General features: G+C 37.8%; 2 protein-coding genes and 1 long non-coding RNA gene across 4 annotated transcripts; 1 reads left to right on the top strand and 2 right to left on the bottom strand.

Annotated features, from left to right (window-relative positions):
• Positions 1-2,529, bottom strand: LOC104232710 (G-type lectin S-receptor-like serine/threonine-protein kinase LECRK2). Its single transcript, XM_009785970.2, has one exon. It carries the CDS (start codon positions 2,466-2,468, stop codon positions 93-95), a length of 2,376 nt encoding a protein of 791 aa, XP_009784272.1. The 5' UTR covers positions 2,469-2,529; the 3' UTR covers positions 1-92.
• Positions 2,530-3,081: 552 nt separating this feature from the next.
• LOC104232709 (G-type lectin S-receptor-like serine/threonine-protein kinase LECRK1) lies at positions 3,082-5,469 on the bottom strand. Its single transcript, XM_009785969.2, has one exon. The coding sequence runs from the start codon at positions 5,467-5,469 to the stop codon at positions 3,082-3,084; it is 2,388 nt and encodes a 795-aa protein (XP_009784271.2).
• A 1,085-nt stretch (positions 5,470-6,554) lies between these two features.
• Positions 6,555-11,040, top strand: LOC104232708 (uncharacterized). Of its 2 annotated transcripts, XR_712397.2 has the most exons (5): positions 6,555-6,644; positions 7,929-8,003; positions 9,023-9,110; positions 9,194-9,310; positions 10,443-11,040. It is a non-coding gene; the product is annotated as an uncharacterized lncRNA (long non-coding RNA). The 2 variants fall into 2 exon arrangements; XR_712398.2 differs by lacking the exon at positions 9,023-9,110.
• The last annotated feature ends 9,528 nt before the right edge of the window (positions 11,041-20,568 follow it).

Consider the following 20,568-nt stretch of genomic DNA (forward strand, 5'->3'; position numbering starts at 1 on the left):
TTTCCCTTTAAGATCAAAAGATATTATTGAAGAAAACAAAAGTAAACTAAACAATCATGCATACAAGTTAAAACTAGTGATTTTACATGAAATTAACTGCTGCTAATTGGACATGGAGGAATTGGAATATCAATAATTCCCTGTAACATCTGTAATACTTGTTTCATGGGAGGACGAAGAGCCGGTTCGTCCTGAATGCACCAGATCGCCACTGAGATCATTCTCTCCAAGGTATTCTTGTCTACTTCTTCACTTCCAACAAGCTTGTCTATTTCACTTTCTACAAGGCAACTATATGCCCATTTAGAAAGCTCGATTTCTTCTATTTTAGTCACATACACTTCAATGTTTCTTCTGCAGCAAATGATTTCTAGCAATACAATACCATAACTGTAGACATCTACTTTGACAGAGATAGGGGCATTTGTTTGCCATTCTGGTGCCAAATACCCTCTAGTCCCTCTTACGCCGGTGAATGTTCTTGTTTGATCAGGCATTAGTAGTTTGGCCAACCCGAAATCTGAGATTTTAGCTGTCAACAACTCGTCGAGTAAGATGTTTTGTGGTTTTATATCACAGTGGATGATTGGAGCTTCACATTCTTCGTGGAGGTAAAGGATTCCCCTGGCAACGTCTAGTGCAATATTTACTCTTACGTTCCAATCCGGCCGAGTAGCTCCTCGGAACAAGAGATTTGCTAGGCAACCATTGCTCATATATTCATAAACTAGAGCTCTTTTTGAGCCTTCAGCACAATATCCAAGCAATCGAACCAAGTTCCTGTGTCGAGTTCTGCCAATGGACTTCATTTCTGCTCTGAATTCCCTTTCACCTTCATCGACTACTTTCTCTAGCCTCTTCACCGCCACAAGGTTTTTACCTTTGTCGAAGCTCCCTTTATAAACTGCACCGAAGGCACCCTTTCCCAACTCTTCTTTGAAACCATCAGTTGCTTGTTTTAGCTCTCTGTAAGAGCAAGTTCTGAGTATGAAGTTTTTCGTTAAGCCTGTGGTTCCTGTCTGCAATAGCTTCCTGTACTTTATTATCCTGAATTTGAAGACGTAAAATCCTGATAATGCAAGAGCAGTACCTAAATACAGAACGAAACTTATCGATAAAACCAAGATCACTACCCATGGTGGCTTCACTGAATCTGTTGTTGGATTTTGCACGACTATATTGCTGACTTTGAAAAAACCAGTGTGAGATCCTTCAGGAGCGCCTTTGACATACCTCAAAGGCAGCTTATGTTTCATACATTGGCCATTTTCGTCGAAGAGGGCAGCATCACAATCACAGTCCTCAAAACAAGATTTGACACAATCTTCTTTTCCTAGAAATGATGTAGCAAAATAAGGAGGATCGTCCCAAGTAAGATTAGTCGTAGTAGTAATCTTATAGACACTTGAATCTTCTTTGCCATGAATGCACTTTCCTCTAGTGAAGTTCCTTTGACAATCACCAAAGCTTGGATCATTCTCTTTCAAGTATGATCCTGGTAGACACATACAAGAGTGTACATTGTGAGTTGTAACACAAAAGCTGTTAAGGCCGCAGAATCCCTTCACAAGACAGAGATCATCGATCGCCTCCCACTCCAACCGTATTTTGGAATTACCATTGGAGTCGAATTCATGAGAATAGAGTCGAAAATTTCCATCATGATCGAGTGTAGCCCGATAAATACCTGTGTTCTTCTGCATAAGTGGACTATATAATCGTCGAATTACTGAAGAATCAGTGTCATTGATCAGCAATAAGATGCCTGTACTGTTAAGAAGCAGATGATTTCTGCAACCAGAGCAATAGACCTGTGAAGCCCAATAGGCATCCACTGCCTCATTCAAATTTTTGGGGTATGCAACAAGGTTCCCATCGCCCTGCATCACGAGGCGAAATCTCCCTGAGGAATGATTTGTGGAGGAGAAACTAGAAATCAATTTAACCCCACTAGCTAGAATCTGGCCACCTAATATTGTATCACCAGGAGAATTGAAACTCTCATAAATAGACTCATGATCTTGGTTGTAAAGAACAAAGTTACCATTATCAAGCAAGTTGGCATAATATGCAGATTCTGATGAACTAGCAATAGTCTTATCCTCCTCATTACTTGTTTTCAGAATTACTTTTCCATCAATAAAGGCCAAGGTGGAATCTGCAGATATTTCTGGATCATCACGAAACGCGGTCCAGACAATAGTATCATTGTTATTGGAGCCTCCCACTAGCCAAATTCCTACCTTGTAACCACTTCCTTGTGGATAAAAACCAAAGGCGAAATGACCAGAAGCTGAGTACCATGCTGTAGGCTGAGTAGTGGGATGAAGAGAAGATCCTAATCCTATTGTATTTCGTGGCTTTGATTGAGCTCTAGCTGATCCAAAGATCACATACAATACAAGGAAGAAATATAGAGACATGATATTGGAGTAAGAGAAAGCAGCACAAGTTTTAACTTTTAACATGGTTTTAACCCCATCCTTGTCAAAATAAGAAAAAGAAAAAGAAAACTAGAGAAACAACAAAGACAAACAGAAAATCTCTTCTCAAGAAATATCCAAGAAGAAACTGGGAATATTACTTGGTCAAGTCAACCATTAGGTCTTCTTAATGAGTTAGCATCAACAGAAAACTATAAACAAGCAGGGAAATATTTTAATCGAAAAGTCTTCCCTGAGAAAAGTCGATGAAAGACCTGAGAAAAGGACAATTAATTCTATCTTTAAACTTTCCATGCGTAAAAATTCTAACTTTGAAAACAAAGGCTGAAAAGGACTACAAAGAAAGAAACTTTAACTACTCCCTTTGGTCCATATTAGTAGAAAATATTGTTTTAAATTCTCCATTTTTCATTCTTTTGTTTTCCTTTCCCTAGTTTACAATCAAAGTACAAAGGTCTGATATGAAGGCCAAGATCAAAGAGGTTAGAACATATTTGACGACAAAGCGCCAAAGTTATGCTCGACATTCAAACTGGTTTTGGTTCACATAAATAAAATGCTTGACATTCTATTACAAAGTAAAATTTATGCTTCATTATATATCAGTATGTTACAATATACAGAAGACATAAGAAACCTAAACAATGTTTGTGTATGCTAAAAATGGTATGTCCATAATTCCTTCTAACATGAGAACCACATTCCTCATAGAAGGGCGCAGATCAGGATTATCATGAATGCATAACAAACCAACCTTCACCGTCCTCTCTAAGGACTTCACGTCTACTTCCTCATCTCCCACTAGCTTTTTGAGATCATTTTCGACAAAGCATTTATGTACCCAAGTAGGAAGAAAGATCTCATCCTCAGTTGAGACGTTGACATCCATATTACTTCTACAGCATATGATCTCCAAGAGCATCACTCCATAGCTATAAACATCTACCTTGTCAGATATCAAGGCGGTATTCTGCAACTCTGGTGCCAAATACCCTCTTGTTTTGAGCTGAAGTTGGTTTCCTACTTGATTAGGAACCAAAAACTTTGCTAGCCCAAAATCAGAGATTTTAGCCGTCCACAAATCATCTACAAGGATATTGTGTGCCTTTATGTTGCAGTGAATTATGCAAGTCTCACATTCTTCATGCAAATAAAGTATTCCTCGTGATATGTCAAGTGCAAGCCTCATCCTTTGCTCCCAAGAAGGACTTGTTTCAGAATTAAATAGGATATCTGCAAGTGATCCATTGCTCGTGTACTCGTATACAAGAATCTTTTCGGATCCCTCCAAGCAAAAACCAAGCAAATGAACCAAGTTTTTGTGACGAGCTTGCCCAATTGCTGTCATTTCTGCTTTAAACTCCCTTTCTCCTTCATCCCCCATCTTCTCCAGTCGTTTTACAGCAATCGTTCTGTTACCTTCTGATAAAATTCCTTTATAGAGGTTTCCAAACGAACCATTCCTTATCTCTTCCTTGAAATATTCAGTGGCTTTTTCAAGCTCTTCGTAAGAAAATGATCGAAGAGTGAACTCCTCGTTTGGCCCCAAATATGGATTTTCCAACAGTTTTTGATATTGGCCCTCACTGCTTCTGTAGAAAAGATAACTGCAAATTGCAACAACCGTAAGCAGAAATGCTACGGAGCCAAGAGCCAGGGATAGAATCAAGATTATCTCTTTCCGGCTTTTATTTCTATTCCCAGCTTTTCCAGGATAGGGAACAGTGTGACCTGCAATTTGGGAAATATTGTAGCTCTGCTTGACAAAAGCCTTGACAGACTGATCAGTTGGATCAAGTGTTGAATATACTAATGGAAGCTTGAATTTGCAGCAAACTCCATTGACATATTGAGCAGCCCAACAAGTACAATCTTCCAAGCAAGATTTTCTGCAATCCTGCTCAACAATTGAAACCTGAGAAAATGGATATCCTCCAAGTTTCAAGTGTTGAATCATGGTGAGATTGTAGGCCAATAATGTAGAGTTGCTGCTTCCACAAGACTCTTCATAAACAAATCCCCGATAGCACCCTTGGAATTTCATTTCATGGTTGGCATATAAAAATCCTGGTAAGCAAGAACAAGCACCTGTGCTGCTGCTGCCATTTCTTGCAGTACAATAACTGTTTACGCCACAGAATCCCCTGGCTTGGCATTGATTTTGTAGCGATGACCAATTGATTTCCAAGCTCGATTCATCTCTGCCTTCAAAACTGTGTGTATAAAGCCTAAAAATACCATCAGGATCAAGAGTAGCGCGATAAATCACTGTCTTATTTGGTGTTCGAGTTGAGCTATTTGCTATTTCATTCACTTGAAAACCAAAACCATTAGAAGCATTTCTAAACAGTTGGCCTCTTGAAGTAAGACTCACAAAAACTGAATCAACATCACCGAATTCGCCTCTACTTTGTAACATGAAAGCCCAATAGGAAGCCTCAGGTCTATTTATGTAATTGGTTGGATATGCAACAAGATTCCCATCAGGCTGCATACTCAAATAAAATCTCCCAATTGAATGATCAATTTCACTGACACTAGAGACAAGGCTGTGGCCTGATATTAGGCGCTGGCCAACGAGGAGGGTGTCCGTTGGATAATCAAAACTTTCCCAAACGACATCTGTTTTATTATAGATAACAAAGTTACCAGAATCAAGCATGGAAGCTGAAGTTAGTGGCTTTGGAGATTCTGCAATGACTTTCATGTTCTGCTTTGTCCATAGAATAAGTTTGCCTTCTTTTGTAAACTCGAGGTATCCATCCGAATGAACTGGAGGATCATCTCTACTAGCACTCCAAACGACAGTTTTTTCGCTCGTGGAAGCTAACCATATGCCAACTTGAAATCCATCCCCTTTTGAGTAGAAACCAAATGCAAAATGGCCTGAAGAAGATAGCCAAGAACTCGGATTTCGGTTTGGATAAAGAATAGAACCTAAGGTTATGTTGGAAAGTTGCTTCTGTGCTCCAACTTCAACAGCTGCAAATAGCATTGGAAGCATCAAGAACATGAAAGTAGCCATGGCAGAAAGATGGGAAAATAGTAATATTTGCCACTTTTCGTATAAGGATATTTTGACTAATATACGCAGGGGCATTTTCAATTTTAAATGGTACCAATGATTAACACGTTAACAGGGAAAAGAGGATGTAAACGAAGGCTAACTAGGAAATTTCTTATGTACTGAGACGTTAAGATTTTGCCAATTCCTATTTGAATTTTTCTACCTTCATTTGCGTGTTAGGTGATTTAAGTTTGTCTTTTGCGCGTTGGATGGTTATATATGTTTTGATTTCATTAAACGGATATTTCTCTCTTTCCCCCTTCCATGTTCTTTCTTTCGTTATAAAAAGAAAACGATTAATCCAAAAAAAGAAATGCTACAAAGAATTGCATCACTAGAAGTCATGGATTACGTAGGGCATGGTTCCCTCATATTGGTCTTGTTTGACAGAACCAGCTAGGATGAATTTTGCTGTTACAAAGGTCAGAAAATCGGACAAACCATTTACCCTATTTAACTATGTTTTACTAAGTATAAAAACTAAATGTATCTTTTTTATAAATTTTACACATTCCCACAAAGGACTCCTTCTAACTAGTTATTACCTTTTAAAATCTGTGATTAGTGCGAATCAGTGATATCTTCTGCTTAAAAAAAAAAAGATACACAAAAATCACATACAAATAAGGTCAAAAAGTAATTGAACTAAACGATTGATAGTTGTTTAAACAACTAATTAAATTGCTTGAATAACCACTACTAAAAACACATCATTTTCTCATGGAAAAATTTTCAGTAGCAATTCCCACCGAAATACAGTGGGAAAATTAAAATTCCTTTTCCTAGAAGAATAATAACATTTGTCATTGACTATCCGTGGGAAAATTTTGGCACAAAAATGCGCAGGATTTAGTTTCTTTGGGAAAAATCATTTAAAAAATAATTATATAAAACTGAAAAACTTTCCCAGTGAAAACAGTGGGAACTTAAACAATAAATAATTTTTTTTTTACATATTCCCATAGACTCAGTGTGAACGGATATTTTTAAAATTTTCTTATAATCATGATAAAGATTTCCCAGTGTAGTAGCGGGAAAGTTTTATTATTATTCCCATACCTTAAGTTTTCCCTCATTCTATTCCACAGACGCCTCCCTCCGTCACTGCGTCTCTCACTTCACTCCATTTCCAGGTAATTCGACCCCTCTCTCTCTCTCTCTCACTCACTCACCCTCTCCTAAATCATTTTTGATTTCCCCCAAAGTACTTTGAAACTTAGAAACTTACGGATTTTATACTATTTCAAACCCTAGGTTTAAAAAAATTAATGTGAAGCGAATCTGATTTGTCATGGGGGTATCATTTGTCACCTAATCTTCTGTCTCTGTTACTGATTTGGGATGTATTGGCCAACCATCATTACTCCCTTTTTTATTTCAACTTTCCCTTTGACCGTATGTGCCTTTGTTCTCTTTTTGAAACTTAGGTTAAACTGATTTGTTCAGGTAGTATGTGCCTTTGTTCTCATTTTTGGTCGCTAACTTGTGCTAAATTGTGATATTACTTTTGAGGTGATGAATCTAAACTTACACTCTTATTTAAACATGAAATACACCTGGAGCTTCTATCTGTCACTTTTTAATATGAAAGGATAAACAGATTTAATTAGACATCTGGAGTATGTGTACTGAGTGACTAAGACCTTTGTTTGAAACTTATATTTCTGCTGGAAGTGGTTTTCTCCATGAAAATCGGTTTAACAATGCATATTGCAGAAGCATCATATTGAATAACAATGCAGACAGAAGATTAGGTGACAAATGATACTATTTCAAACCCTAGGAAAATTAATGATGGTTGCCCTCTTTTGCAATTTTTCTAATTTTGTCTTTGAAGTTATTAAATTTTTATAGTTCATAGCTGGTGGAATATAAACTCGTGAAATTATGGTTCAAACTTTGAATTTTTATAAACCAGCGGAATGAAAATGAATAAAGAGGGAAAATAGCTTATTTTTGAGCCCTACAGTTAGTTCCTCTGCGTGGTCCTATTTTTGGTTTCGGCTGTTGAGCAATTGGTATTTCTATTTCCCATTGGAATTGAATAACATTTAGAGCTATTTAATTGTATGTTTGTGTTAATTGAATTAAGGATAGTTTGTCTACTTACTACTCACTGGTAAGACGAGATAAGCATATCTTGATTGTTCTTTCCTCAGGACTTTGGTATCTAGTTAGGGAAGAAGCTTGAAATTTTTAATACTCTCATCTAATGCAAATGTGTTCTTCAAATATCACTCTGTCAACAATTTTCGTGAGGAAAAAGAACCCTTCTTTCATGTCCATTTACGCACTGATTTTTTTCTGGAGGTTCAACCTATATATGTTTTGGAATTTTCTATCCAAAACCCTAGCTGAAGAAGCTGCTTGGAAATTTGCAAAACAGAATGAGATTGACTTAGTTACACTTCATCCAGGTCTAGTCATCGGTCCACTTCTGCAGCCCACGCTCAATTACTCTTGCGAGGCTATATTGAACTTCATAAAAGAAGGTAAGTTTGTTCAGAATGGTTGGTAAGCTTTTTAAGCATTTAATATCAAATGCATCGGACAATGAAGTTAATAGATTGTTGCTTGAGTATTATATGTAACCATGGTCTCTTTGTGAATGTGCAGCACCTTTGATCTTTCCATTATACTCCTAACTTTTACAATTTATAATTGACATATTTATGCTTCTGTAACTACTGTATTAACAAATGCTTGAGAAGGCAAGTCTTCTGTCTCACCTATGGTATAAATTTTAAAAATTGATCAACCATAGAATATGAAACTTTGTTTAGTACATATTAAGGTCGGTATTAAGACTAACCAACAATTCACTTCAAGTTAAGATAACTCAAGGGAAAGAAAAGGATACTACACTGAAATAAGCAGAAAATGATATTAATCTGTCTATGGAATTCAAGTAAAACATAAGGTTAAGAATTTTACAGTCTAACTTAATTGTCAAGAACGTCTGTTTTGACTAATCTTCTAGGAAATAGATTAGCAGGATATTATTTCTTGCATATTGTTCGTTCTTTTATTACCAGATTTTAAGCTATCGTCAAAGTGCATAATACCACTATGCGAATATATATTTCTCCTTCTTCCCACTTTCTTATAAGGAGCAAGACTAGCAACTGAAAAAAAAGATAGGTTTCTTAAGCTTAGAGGAAAGAATTTAAGCATCCATTTGCTATCAACAACGCAGAATTCTAGGAAGCGCTGAGCATCTATACTCCTTTTTTTTATATAAATGTGTAGAGCTCTTCCAGAAATGGAGATAGAAAGTTGACAATTTTAAAATACACAGTTTAGTTTTTTTGGTTGTCGACTTGTGTAGTTATCTTTTAACAAGGACCATTAATCAACTAAAATATAAGAAAACAAAGTACATGATCAGTATATAGTGGTCAAATCCAAAGTAGTCATCTTTATCAATTTTTATGTATAAGGAATAGTTTATGAAACATTGTTTCATGATGTTTCACTGAGCGAATAAAATAAATTATGCTATATTATTTAGATGGCTCCTCAAGGTAAAGATGGTCCAGCGGGTACTGCAGCGGAGAAGGGTAAAACAAGAAAGAAAACAAAAGTTTCTAGTAACTTAGGTATCACTACCTCCCCCCCACATGCACAGTCTATTTATAACTATTTTAGTTACCATTTTTTAACATATTATTTATTTTTTCAGGAAAATGCTAAAGGAAGACCAGTTACTCATGATGAGGTATTTGAGGAAACCCACATGAAGAAGTTGAAGGATGGAACAAAAACGACTTGGATCGAGCCGCGCGCCGAGACAACCCATGTAAGATTAACAACATTCTTCACATATATGAATTAACAATATCGCTCTCTTATTGTTAAGTAAGTGATTTCCATGTATACATGCCAGCTTTAAAACCAGGTTCTCTATATCTCAATGCCTTGTGAATTTTCCCTTGACCAGCAGTTATATTCCCATATAGAGAGCTAATTCTCGATAAGGAACACCCCTAAATAGCAGCAAAACACTAATCAAATTAAGAGGATCAATCATGCACATTTTAAGCAGCTTTCTTTCGTGGGTTCACATAGTAAATTTGTTAGCTGCCAAATTAGTGGAAAGATACTTTTGAAATAACATAAACTTGATAAATAGTCTTACATGGTAAAATTCTTGACCATGAGATAGAAAATCTGAAACCATTCCGTCCTTCAAATTTCATTAGCTTTATGTCTTCCTACAGAACACATCTTGTAATAGAAGAGGATTATCTCCATGATTAATAAAAGCTTCTACTTCATTGTGTTTTCGATTGACTATTACAATCAAAACTTAAAAGTAATTAATAAGAGTGATACCTTGTAATGATGGTAAAAATCTACTGATTTGAGTGGCACGCTCGAAGGACTTGATGCATGAGTCATCCATCTGCCTTCTATCTGAAGCTTTTATGCTTTGAATCAGAAACATAGCTTCTGTAATCTTGTTCATATGCATCAAACAGATTGCCAGATTACTTTGCTTGTTCTTATCCGGTTCGAGAGAGAGTGCTTTTCTGCATTAAAGAAATTTCCTTATAAAGCCAATTTTCTACAAATAAAGGCACATCTCTATAGTACTCTTCTGCCAATTTAAAGTTATTCAGTTGTATGTGTGACCATGCCAAGTTCCCTAACAATCTGCAATTGTGTCGAAAATTCAAAAACGGAATCATAAAAGTAATTAAAACTTAAAAGTGATTAAAGTATTCATTTTAAATGAATTGTAATGTCTAAATTAAATTCCATGAAGTTCAGGGGAAGAAATATGAAAACAGAGTAAGCATAATTGCACAAGTCTCTATTTGATATTGTCCTAAGTTAATAAGTTTCTAAAGTAATTTAATTTAGACATGATGAAGACATATTTTTTGGTAGGAGCTTTTAAACTGATAATACTTGTAATTTTTGTACAGGACAATTTCAAACAAATCTTGGAGGAGTTCATTCAAAGCTAGCCGATTGATGATCAAGGTAGGCCAATCCAACCAACCCAGGAGGAGATCATGGATACGTGGATTAAGGCAGCTAGTGGCGTGCATAAGGGGAGAGTCTACGGCCTTGGATCAGAGTTTAGTCTCGGCCGTCGTACTTCTGGATTGTCTGGTTCTTATTCTTCGTCACATTGCTCGGTTGATCTAGATGAGTTTGAGCAATTGAATAGGAAGGTAGCGAAGATTACGGAGTTGTATCTTCAAGAAAGGGCTGCAAGGGAAGATGCATTAAGACTTGTCACTCGTGTGTTAAAAGTCTCAAGTGTCAGATAAACTCCCTCTTAGCATCTGGCGCATTTCCTGTGCCTCGTTCTCCAGCATCTGATGATAACTAAGGAGTAGTTTCTTTTATTAGTTTGTTTTGGATGGTACTTGGATGTTGAATATTCAATGTTGGATTTTTTGAGTTTTTGTTCTACTTTTGGATTAATTATGAAATGGATTGATTAGTTGTTTATAAAATGAATTGGATGGCATGTTGAATTAGGTATTTGAATGCTTAATTGTATTTAGTCTTGTATTGTTGGTTGTACTTTCTGTTTGGCAGGTGGTGTAGTTCTAAAAACAAATTTGGCCATGAAGATATTTTCTAGATTTTCCACGAATTTCCCATCGACTCCCTAGGAATTTTGTGCATTTTTTTTCCATCTTTCCCACTACTTCCATGGGTAAAATAAAAAAAAATATCTAAAATATTTTTAGTACTTCCTACGGATTCGGAGGGAAACTTAAGAAAATTAAATTATTTTATTTTCTTACTTCTCCCATGATGTTCGTGGGAAATTACACCCTCAGTGGGAAACTCGCTGAGAATTACCCGCGAATGTCGTGGGAAATTATTTTCCCACCAGCCATTTTCCCACCGAGCGTCTCCCCTGGGAATTTCGTGGGAATATTGAAATTTTCCACCGATTTCCCACCGATTCTTCCGTGGGAAAAGTCTGTATTTCTAGTAGTGAACTTTGCTAGTTGTTTAAATAGATAATTGATTTGCTTAGATAACTTTTGTAGTTGTTTAAATAACTAATTGAGTAGTTTAAATAAGTGATCGAGTTGCTTAAACAACTCTTGTTTGAGAAAGTGGTGAGTACATTAGATGATCGACGTGGGTAGGGTGGGTAGCTATAATTGTGATGACCTGATAGGTCGTTTTGAGTACTAGCTCTTACTTTCGTGTTTCGAACCTCCACTAGATTCATTTGGTGATTCTTGATTTGCATGCATGGTTCGTGTCTTTTTCCGAAAAAAATTGCGTAAAAATTTAAAGAAAATGTGATTTTTGGCTTTAGAAACAACTTGAGTTGACTACGGTCAATTTTTGGGTAAACGATCTCGGATCGATATTTTTTGATGATTCTGGTAGGTTCGTATTGTGATTTTAGACTTGGGCATATGCCCGAAATTGAACTCAGAGGTCCCTAGGTTGATTTGATTTATTTTGCCGAAAGTTAGCAATTTGAATGTTTGAAAATTTTCTAGGTTGGCCATAGGTTGATTTTATGGTTATCGCGTTCCGATTTTAGTTTTGGAATTTGGTATAGGTTCGTTTGCTATTTGAAACTTGTCTGCAAAATTTAGTGCAATTCAGAGTTAGTTTGATAGGATTCGGACATTTGGTTATGATTTTAGAGGTTCTTGAGTTTTCTTTTGAATTTCATACGTTTTGATGTCTGATTCATGGTTCTAGATGTTATTTTGGTATTTTGATCGCGCGAGCGAGTTTGTATGATGTTATGACACTCGTGCGTATGTTTCATTTGGAGCCCGAAGGACTCGGGTGAGTTTCAGATCATTTTGAACTTGGAGGACAGTTGTACGAAATAGGACAAATAGAATAGTAAATGTAACAATCATGCATAATGGCAAAACCCAATTTCAATTGAAACTAATTAGTTTAGTTAAAGTAGAAATTTTTTCTTCTCAATAATTATTTTTAGCTGCATATTCGAAAGTTGAGACCAAAGAATACAGCTTCAGTGAAAGTTCAGTGGAGAGGCTATCCAGTCGAGGAGGCTACTTGGGAGACCGAGCGGAAGATGCGGAGCAGCTATCCACATCTATTTAAGACTCCAGGTATGATTCTAGACCCGTTCGAGGACGAACGTTTGTTTAAGAGGGGGAGAATGTAACGATCCGACCGGTCATTTTGAGTATTGTAGCTCATTTCTCCATTTATTGCTTATTCTATATTCAATTGTGGTTATGTGACTTTTCGGGGTGGTTGGTTTGGTCCAAGGATGTTTCGGAATAAATTGGGACACTTAGTCCCAAGGTTGGAAGCTTAAGTTCAAAGAGTTGACCGGATGTTGACTTATGTGTAAACAACTCCGGAATGGAGTTTTGATGGATGTGATAGCTTCGTGTGGTTATTTTGGACTTAAGAGTATATTCGGATATTGATTTGGAGGCCCGTAGGTTGTTTTGACTTGAATTGGGGAAAGTTAGAAAGTTGAAAGTTTGGAAGGTTGAGAAGTTTGACCGAGAGCTGACTTTATTGATATCGGGCTAAGATTTTTGTTTTGGTAGTTGGAGTAGGTCTGTTGTGTCATATATGACTTGTGTGCAAAATTTTAGGTCAATCGGAGTTGGTTTGATAAGTTTCAGCATCGATTTAGAAGTTGGAAATTCATCAGTTTCGTTACGCTTGAATTGGGGTGCGATTCATATTTTTTATATTGTTTGATGTAATTTGAGGCTTCGACTAAGTTCGTATCATGTTTTAGAATGTGTTGTATATTCGGATGGGGTCTCGGGGCCCTCGAGTGTAATTCAGATTGAAATCGTATTAAATTTTGGACTTATGAAAAATTTGTTGGGTTCAGTTATGGTGTAACCGCACCTGCGAGGAATTGGCCACAGGTGCGGAGCCGCAAAAGAGACCAAGGGGCCGGAGAAGTGGTTTTAGGTGAGCTGGGCAGTGACCGCAGGTGCGAGGTTATTTCCGCATCTGCGAACCAGCAGATGCATGTTTGTTTCCGTAGAATTGGAGGAGGAGCTGGATTGGAAGTCCGTAGACGCGGATAAATATACGTAGAAGCGCATCCGCATGTGCGGTCATTGGTCCACAGAAGCGGAAGGGTACGGGGGAGAAAGAGTCATAGAAGCGGATATTTTCCACATGTGCGGGGTATGGACCACAGATGGTTGACCACAGAAGCGGCGATTGTGAATGCAGAAGTTGTTTTGCTTGATAGAATGATGTAGTCGAGGGGTTGATCCTTTTTCTTCATTTTTGGACTTCAGAAGCTCGGGTAGTGGCGATTTTTTAGAGGGATTTCACTATAATTCACGAGGTAAGCAACTTTTGATCACTTTTGTCCATTGATATTGAATACCCATTGATTTTTTCACCTAGATAATGTGTGTTTGAGTTGAAGTTTGGGGGATTTATGGTTTATGTATTGGAGAGTAAGATTTGGAGATTTGAAGTCCGATTTGTGGTTGGAATTGGATGATTTTGGTATGGTTGGACTCGTAATTGAGTGGGTGTTTAAATTTTATCAGGTTCTAAGGTACGAATCCGGGGTTGACCTTTTGGGTAAATTTTTCGAATTTGGTTAAAGAACGTAGCTTTATCGTATATAATCGGTTCTTATAGCTTGTATTGATTATATTAAGTTATTTGTGACTAGACTCGAGTCGTTCGGAGGCCGATTCGCGAGGCAAGGGTTTGTTGAAGTATTGAGTTGCGCACTTTGAGGTAAGTCACACTTCTAAATTTGGAACTGAGGGTATAAATCCCTGGAAAACTGTTATATGGTTTGTGTTGGGGTGACGCATATGCTAGGTGATGGGCGTGTGGGTGTCACCGTGGTATTCATGATTCGGTTGATTCTTTTGGACTGTGTTGTTATCAAGTCTTGTTCTATCTATGAAATCCTTACTTGTTAGAGTAATTGAGCTATAATTTATGTAAGAAAACATGTTTAGGCTATATGCTTATTCAGTTGAGGCCTACTGAGAATATTTCTGTTGTTTTGAGTTGTCTGGTTTAACTTCAATTATGTGCTCAGTCATGATCATTTGTTTGCATATCATATCTAAGTCTCTGTTATCATTCACTATTACATCACATATTATTATTGTTTGGGCTGAGTAGTACAAGGTTGTGAGACTTGAGACTTGAGAGATTGGTGACTGAGGTGGGCCTGAGAGGGTTGCATGCCGCAGTAGGCCTTATTGACTTATTTATTATTATGGATCGGGCTGCACAACGCAGCAGGCCTTATAAGCTTTATATTAGCGCTTGGGCAGGATCCGCCCCTCCAGCGTCTGACATACCAGCAGTGAGCGCAGGCGCAGATATATATATATATATATATATATATATATATATATATATGTGTGTGTGTGTGTGTGTGTGTGTGTGTGTTTTGGTGAGGGACATTGATGCCAGGTACCCCTACAGTGCGGAGTGATTTTTGTATGTGTGTGATGAGTGGGTAATTGAGACAGACAGATTTAGTACTCTGATAGTGTGAGTACCTAGGGAATATCATCGTGATTCAATACATTTGACATGCATATCTGACATGTAGGCTCAGAGATGTAACTTTTCTCATGTTAGATGTACTTGACTATTTTATCAGTGTTGGGCTTTAATTGTTGAACTTAAAAGCATGTCTAAATATTTGCACCCGAACGAGTTGATTATGGAAATTTCTCTGAGTTATTTGTTGTCATTGTCATTATCTTACCTGTTTTGACTTTATATTGGTTCAGACGGTATCCTTTTGAGCTCGTTACTGCTTTCAGCCCAGGGTTAGTTCTATTACTTATTGAGTACATTGGGTCGATTATACTCATACTACACTCTACGTGTAGTGTGACTTTATAAGGAAAGTCACACTCAACACTTGAAACCCAAATGAAGGGAAGCTAGGCCCAAGCTGGGAAGGACCGTACCGCGTCCTCGGAGTAGTAGGCAAAGGGTCCTACAAACTTGGCACCATGGAAGGCGAGCAACTTCCAAACAACTAGAACATATCAATGCTCAAACGCTATTATTGCTAAGGTATAACCTTCTCCCTTTTCGCTTTATGTCTCATACTAATTTCTTACAAGTGTTCGATGGGAGACGTCGAATCACCCTTCGACTCGAAGACCTTGGGTTAAAAAGCATGCGTTGCGCTCTTTTTCCCTTCGATCGAGTTTTATCCCAAATAGGCTTTACTGGCGAGGTTTTTAACGAGGCAACATCTATATGCTACCTAAGGAAAACTCAACAAGTATTCAAGGCTTCTTCTCAATCAGCCTCGAATACTGGGGGGCATCCCCCTTGGAGGTTATATTTTCAAAAAAATCGAGTTATGCATAAGAGGACCTCGATAGAAAATCATTGTATTGGGCCAAACGGTCAAATGAACCGTGTCCATGTAGAATAATCGAGCCTCTGAAGGCAAGAACATGTACACATATATCAAGTAATCAAAAAAGCCTCTCCACTTGTAAAAACGTTGTGTGCCTCAAAGAAGTTTACTACTCTCACGAAAACCGGCTCAAGGGCAAAAAATCCTCGAACGCTCGGGGACTGTCACCAACAGTCAGCTCATCGAAGCCATCAAAAGCTTAAAATCCGTAAGACCTCAATAAGGCAACTTTGAACTCGTAAGACCTCAGTGAGGCAGCATCTAAACTTATAAGACCTCAATGAGTCAATAACGAGCTTATAAGACCTCAACGAAGCGTACTCAAATTTATAAGACTTTAAAAAGGCATAACCCCGATATTAAGGTCAAGGCTATATATCTGAACTTGTAAGACCCCTAAAAGGCCATACCCTCGATATAGATGATAAGGTCACCACACGCGGGGACTAAAGGCTACGGCCAAACATAAATACTACGTCATATCAAAAGGCTTCGACCAAATTAACGAGGCTCGGAGACGTCTGACCGCCGCCATAAAATTAAAGGCCTTCAAATACTTCAAAAATACTTCGAAAAGAACCGGTTAATCAGGCTACCCCCTGCATAAGCAAAGGAGCTTCGATCATATCAGCTCCAAACAATGAAAAGGCTTCGAAACAATCAGCCTTCAGCAAAAAGGCTTCAAAAATCAGCCTTCAAGAGAACCTCCCGAGGTACTCAATTATCGTCGCATATCGACTCATAATCGAGGTTCTTATTTGAGCCGTCGAAGAGTCGGACGAACAAAAAACATGCCAAGGCATAATCAAAACTTCAAAGTCTTTAGCCAAAATGGGGAAAACTATATCCATATTAGAGGTCGCATCGACCCAATCTAAACGTGTCTAAGGGCCAATGCGTAAGAGCCTAAGGGCCAACCTAAAAATCCTCAGGGCTATCTTTGTTTCGAGTTCAAGCAAACATTCAATCGACTATTAAGCCTAAGGGCTACCCGAGTTCGAGTAAATTCTCACTCGGGGACTATTTACGAAGCCTCAGGGCTATCTTTGTTTCGAGTTCGAGCAAATGCTCACTCGACTATTAAGCCCAAGGGCTACCCAAGTTCGAGCAAGTTCTCACTCGGGGACTATTTACAAAGCCTTAGGGCTATCTTTACTTCAAGTTCAAACAAATTTTCACCCAATTAAGGGCTACCGAGTTCGAGCAAGTTCTCACTCGGAGACTATTTACAAAGCCTCAGGGTTATCTTTGTTTCGAGTTCGAGCAAACACTCACTCGACTATTAAGCCCAAGGGCTACCCAAGTTCGAGTAAGTTCTCACTCGGGGACTATTTACGAAGCCTCAGGTCTATTTTGTTTCGAGTTCGAGCAAACGCTCACTCGACTATTAAGCCCAAGGGCTACCCGAGTTCGAGCAAGTTCTCACTCGGGGACTATGTACAAATCCTCAGGCCTATCTTTGTTTCGAGTTCGAGCGAAGGCTCACTCGACTATCTATAAAGCCTTAGGGCTATCTTTATTTCAAGTTCGAGAAAATTCTCACTCGAGGATTGTCAACAAAGCCTAAAAGGGCTAGCTTTATTTTAAAAATCGAGACCCATCTCTCATTCAACTCGGACTCGGAAGTCCTAGCGACCTAAATCCGCATCAAATCAATCCAAGCTTGGTCCGAGGGATAATAAAGGGCTTTAATAAGCATCATATTAATCAATTAAAAACCTAAGGGTTTATTATGTTCCAGGTCTAGTATTCGGGCTAATCGTTAGAGTCATACACTTGGATTTTTCACAAACGAAGGCAGAATGGAGTTCAACACAAATCGAAGGCAAAATAAAGAAATTCTTATAGTAATAAAAGATGTTTACAAAGCCCACGAGGGGCCCTTACACAGAAACAAAAAACAATAGCCAAAGGCCTAATCTACTTTCGAGGGTATATCCTCAAGAGCAACATCTTCGAGAAACTTTTTCTCGGGGACTCCATTTTGATCTTTAAAGCGGCGTCTTCGAGAACCTCCTCCGAAATAGCAATGGATGAATATAAGGCTATAGCCTATCAAAGAGCAAAAGCTTTTAACAAGCGAAGAAAATTGTGGCTTGGTGAAAAACTTGACGAGTATGGGTCTCGTCAGCACTACTATTGTGAAGTCACTTCTTGAGACATTGTACTGGGGTAGGATGCAAAAGTTAGTAGATAGTGCCACCTAACTCCATGGAAAGCAAAAAGAATGAAGCGCCACACTAGGTTGAAGTTAAGAGAGATGAGCAGCGGTATAAGGGCCACATATCTTCTGATACGGAAAGAACTTGGTGCCCTTCTCTCATTATTTCGGGCTAACAACAACAACAACAACAACAACAACAACTCGGTATAATCCCACTCAGTGGAGAAAAGCTTCGAAAAAAAGTCATGGCATAACTGGAAAGTTGTTACCGTATGACCTTGTGGTCACAGGGTTGAACCGTAAAAATAGAAGTTTAGAAGAGGATATAGAGAAGGGAAAGGGCTAAAGGCTGTTGAAGAAAGAATGAGTGAAGTTTTGGTTCAAGCAATCCCTCATATATAAAGAGACAATGACGCAACCGATAGCGTAATCAATGCTTTTGTGGAAACGAATCAATGGCGCAATCAATGCTTTTGGAGAAACGGATCGACGGCACAATCAACGCTTTTGGGAAAATGGACCAGCGGTATATTCAATGCTTCTGGGGAGACGAACCGATGGGACGTTTCGATCACTTCGAACGCTTACATCACGAGTGTGACATCATCACGAGAGGCTCGAGAAAATCGAGGTCATAGTCGTTTCATATCATTCTATTCTAAGAAACGCGGGGACTATCTGTATACGGCCAATATCGGGGAGTTCGACTTAGGGGATACAGTGGCACTCCACGCCCAACCTCGAGAAGCTCGAAGCAGAGTATGGAGTGTGACCCCGAGGTGCGTCCCTCGAGGGAGCACATAGAAGGTTCACTATGATCAACCTCGAGGCAGTATAAAATCGATGACCATCATGGAAAGGCGGAAAAACTCCCGAGGACGCGTGGTTAGAGCTGATAAGGTCTGTAAAGAGAGTACAAGTCTGTTACACAGCTACACCAATAGCATTTCTCTGTCATGTTTAGACTTGTATTGTGTTGGGATTCACTCCTCCTATATAAAGGGGACCCAAACGTTCTTGGAGGGGCACACTTTTCACTTTGTAACACACATGAATATTGAATACAATAGAACATTCTCTGCTTTCCTTGCCTAAACGAGCTCAACAACTATTCTACAGCTTTATTGCCACTCATTTATTGTGTTCATTAGTTGTTTTTCATTTATTGTTCATTTATTGCTCTTCATTTATTGCTCATCATCAACCTCTAAAGGTTGTCCTCGAGGTCCCATATCGCTGAGCTCGAGGCCCTCAGTCTTGTGACCACACTGGTTTGCTTATCATTTCTTGTTCATTTACACTTAACATTATTCACATAATAATTAGTATTAAGATAAATCACGTATTTTTAGAACCACAAATCAAATATAATTGTTAATATCATTTTCAAGGTAAACACTTTAATGCAAATTGATTCTCGGTCTTTTGCTGATCTTGAAGTCGCAATTTTCTTTCTCTTTGTCTTCGTTCAAATTCTTTTTTCTTTTTCCTTTTCATAAATCATATAGAAAATTTTGACGATGAAAATCTCAAATTCGTGCCATTTCTAATTTTTGTGTTCATCACTTAGTAGTTAGTAGTACTAAATTCATAAAATATAACAAGAAAGAGAATTTATCTTAATACCTTCCAGTTTTACTCTATGGTGAAGTTCTCATTTAGGTTAATTAGGTATTTTCATATATTAAAAAAGATGGAGTATATATATATATATATATATATGAAAGAGTATATAAAAATAATATATTTGGCAAATTAAATAGCACGGTTTAATAATCAAACATTTTGCTTTCAGAATTAAGCTGTATTAAAGAATCAAATCGTTGGAAAATATCTAAAACATTAGTGAAAGAATTGGGTTAAATTCAAAAATAGCCAGATTTACAACTGGTCGTTCAAAAATAGCCCAGTTTCAAAAGTAATCGAAATTTAGCCACTTTTCATGTAAAGATAAATCTGAGCGAAAACACTATTTAAAACCCGAAAAATACGCCAGCATATTATGCTGGAGTTCCAGCATATTATGCTGGAGTTCCAGCATAAGTATGTTGGAACTCCAGCATAATATACTGGAGTTCTAGCAAGTATACCGGTCCAGCATAATATAATGGAATTTGGAGCACCGGTGCTCCAGTTTCCAGTATATTATATTGTAGCCAGCAAAATATATTGGTCCAGCATAATATGCTGGAGTTCATATACATGTGCACCGAACTCCAGTATATTATACTGGACCGGTCTTTGTTGCAGCAAAATAGTGGCTATTTTTCATTGACATGGTAAATGCTGACTATTTTTGATTGACCAGTCCGAAAACTGGTTATACCGTGCTATTTTTACGAAAGAATTAGGAGCTTTGGGTTGCTGCAATTAGAAATTTAGAACAGGAGAAAAAATTGAATAGAGATATACAAAAAGACAAAAGAAATTAACAAAATAAACAAAAGGCATTGGAGAAACATATGTGCGTTTGATTACTTTTTCTTCTTTTTCTTCATCCGTTTGCCTTTGCTAT

Source organism: Nicotiana sylvestris, chromosome 5 (genome assembly GCF_000393655.2).
Source record: "Nicotiana sylvestris chromosome 5, ASM39365v2, whole genome shotgun sequence".
Taxonomy (NCBI): Eukaryota; Viridiplantae; Streptophyta; class Magnoliopsida; order Solanales; family Solanaceae; genus Nicotiana; species Nicotiana sylvestris.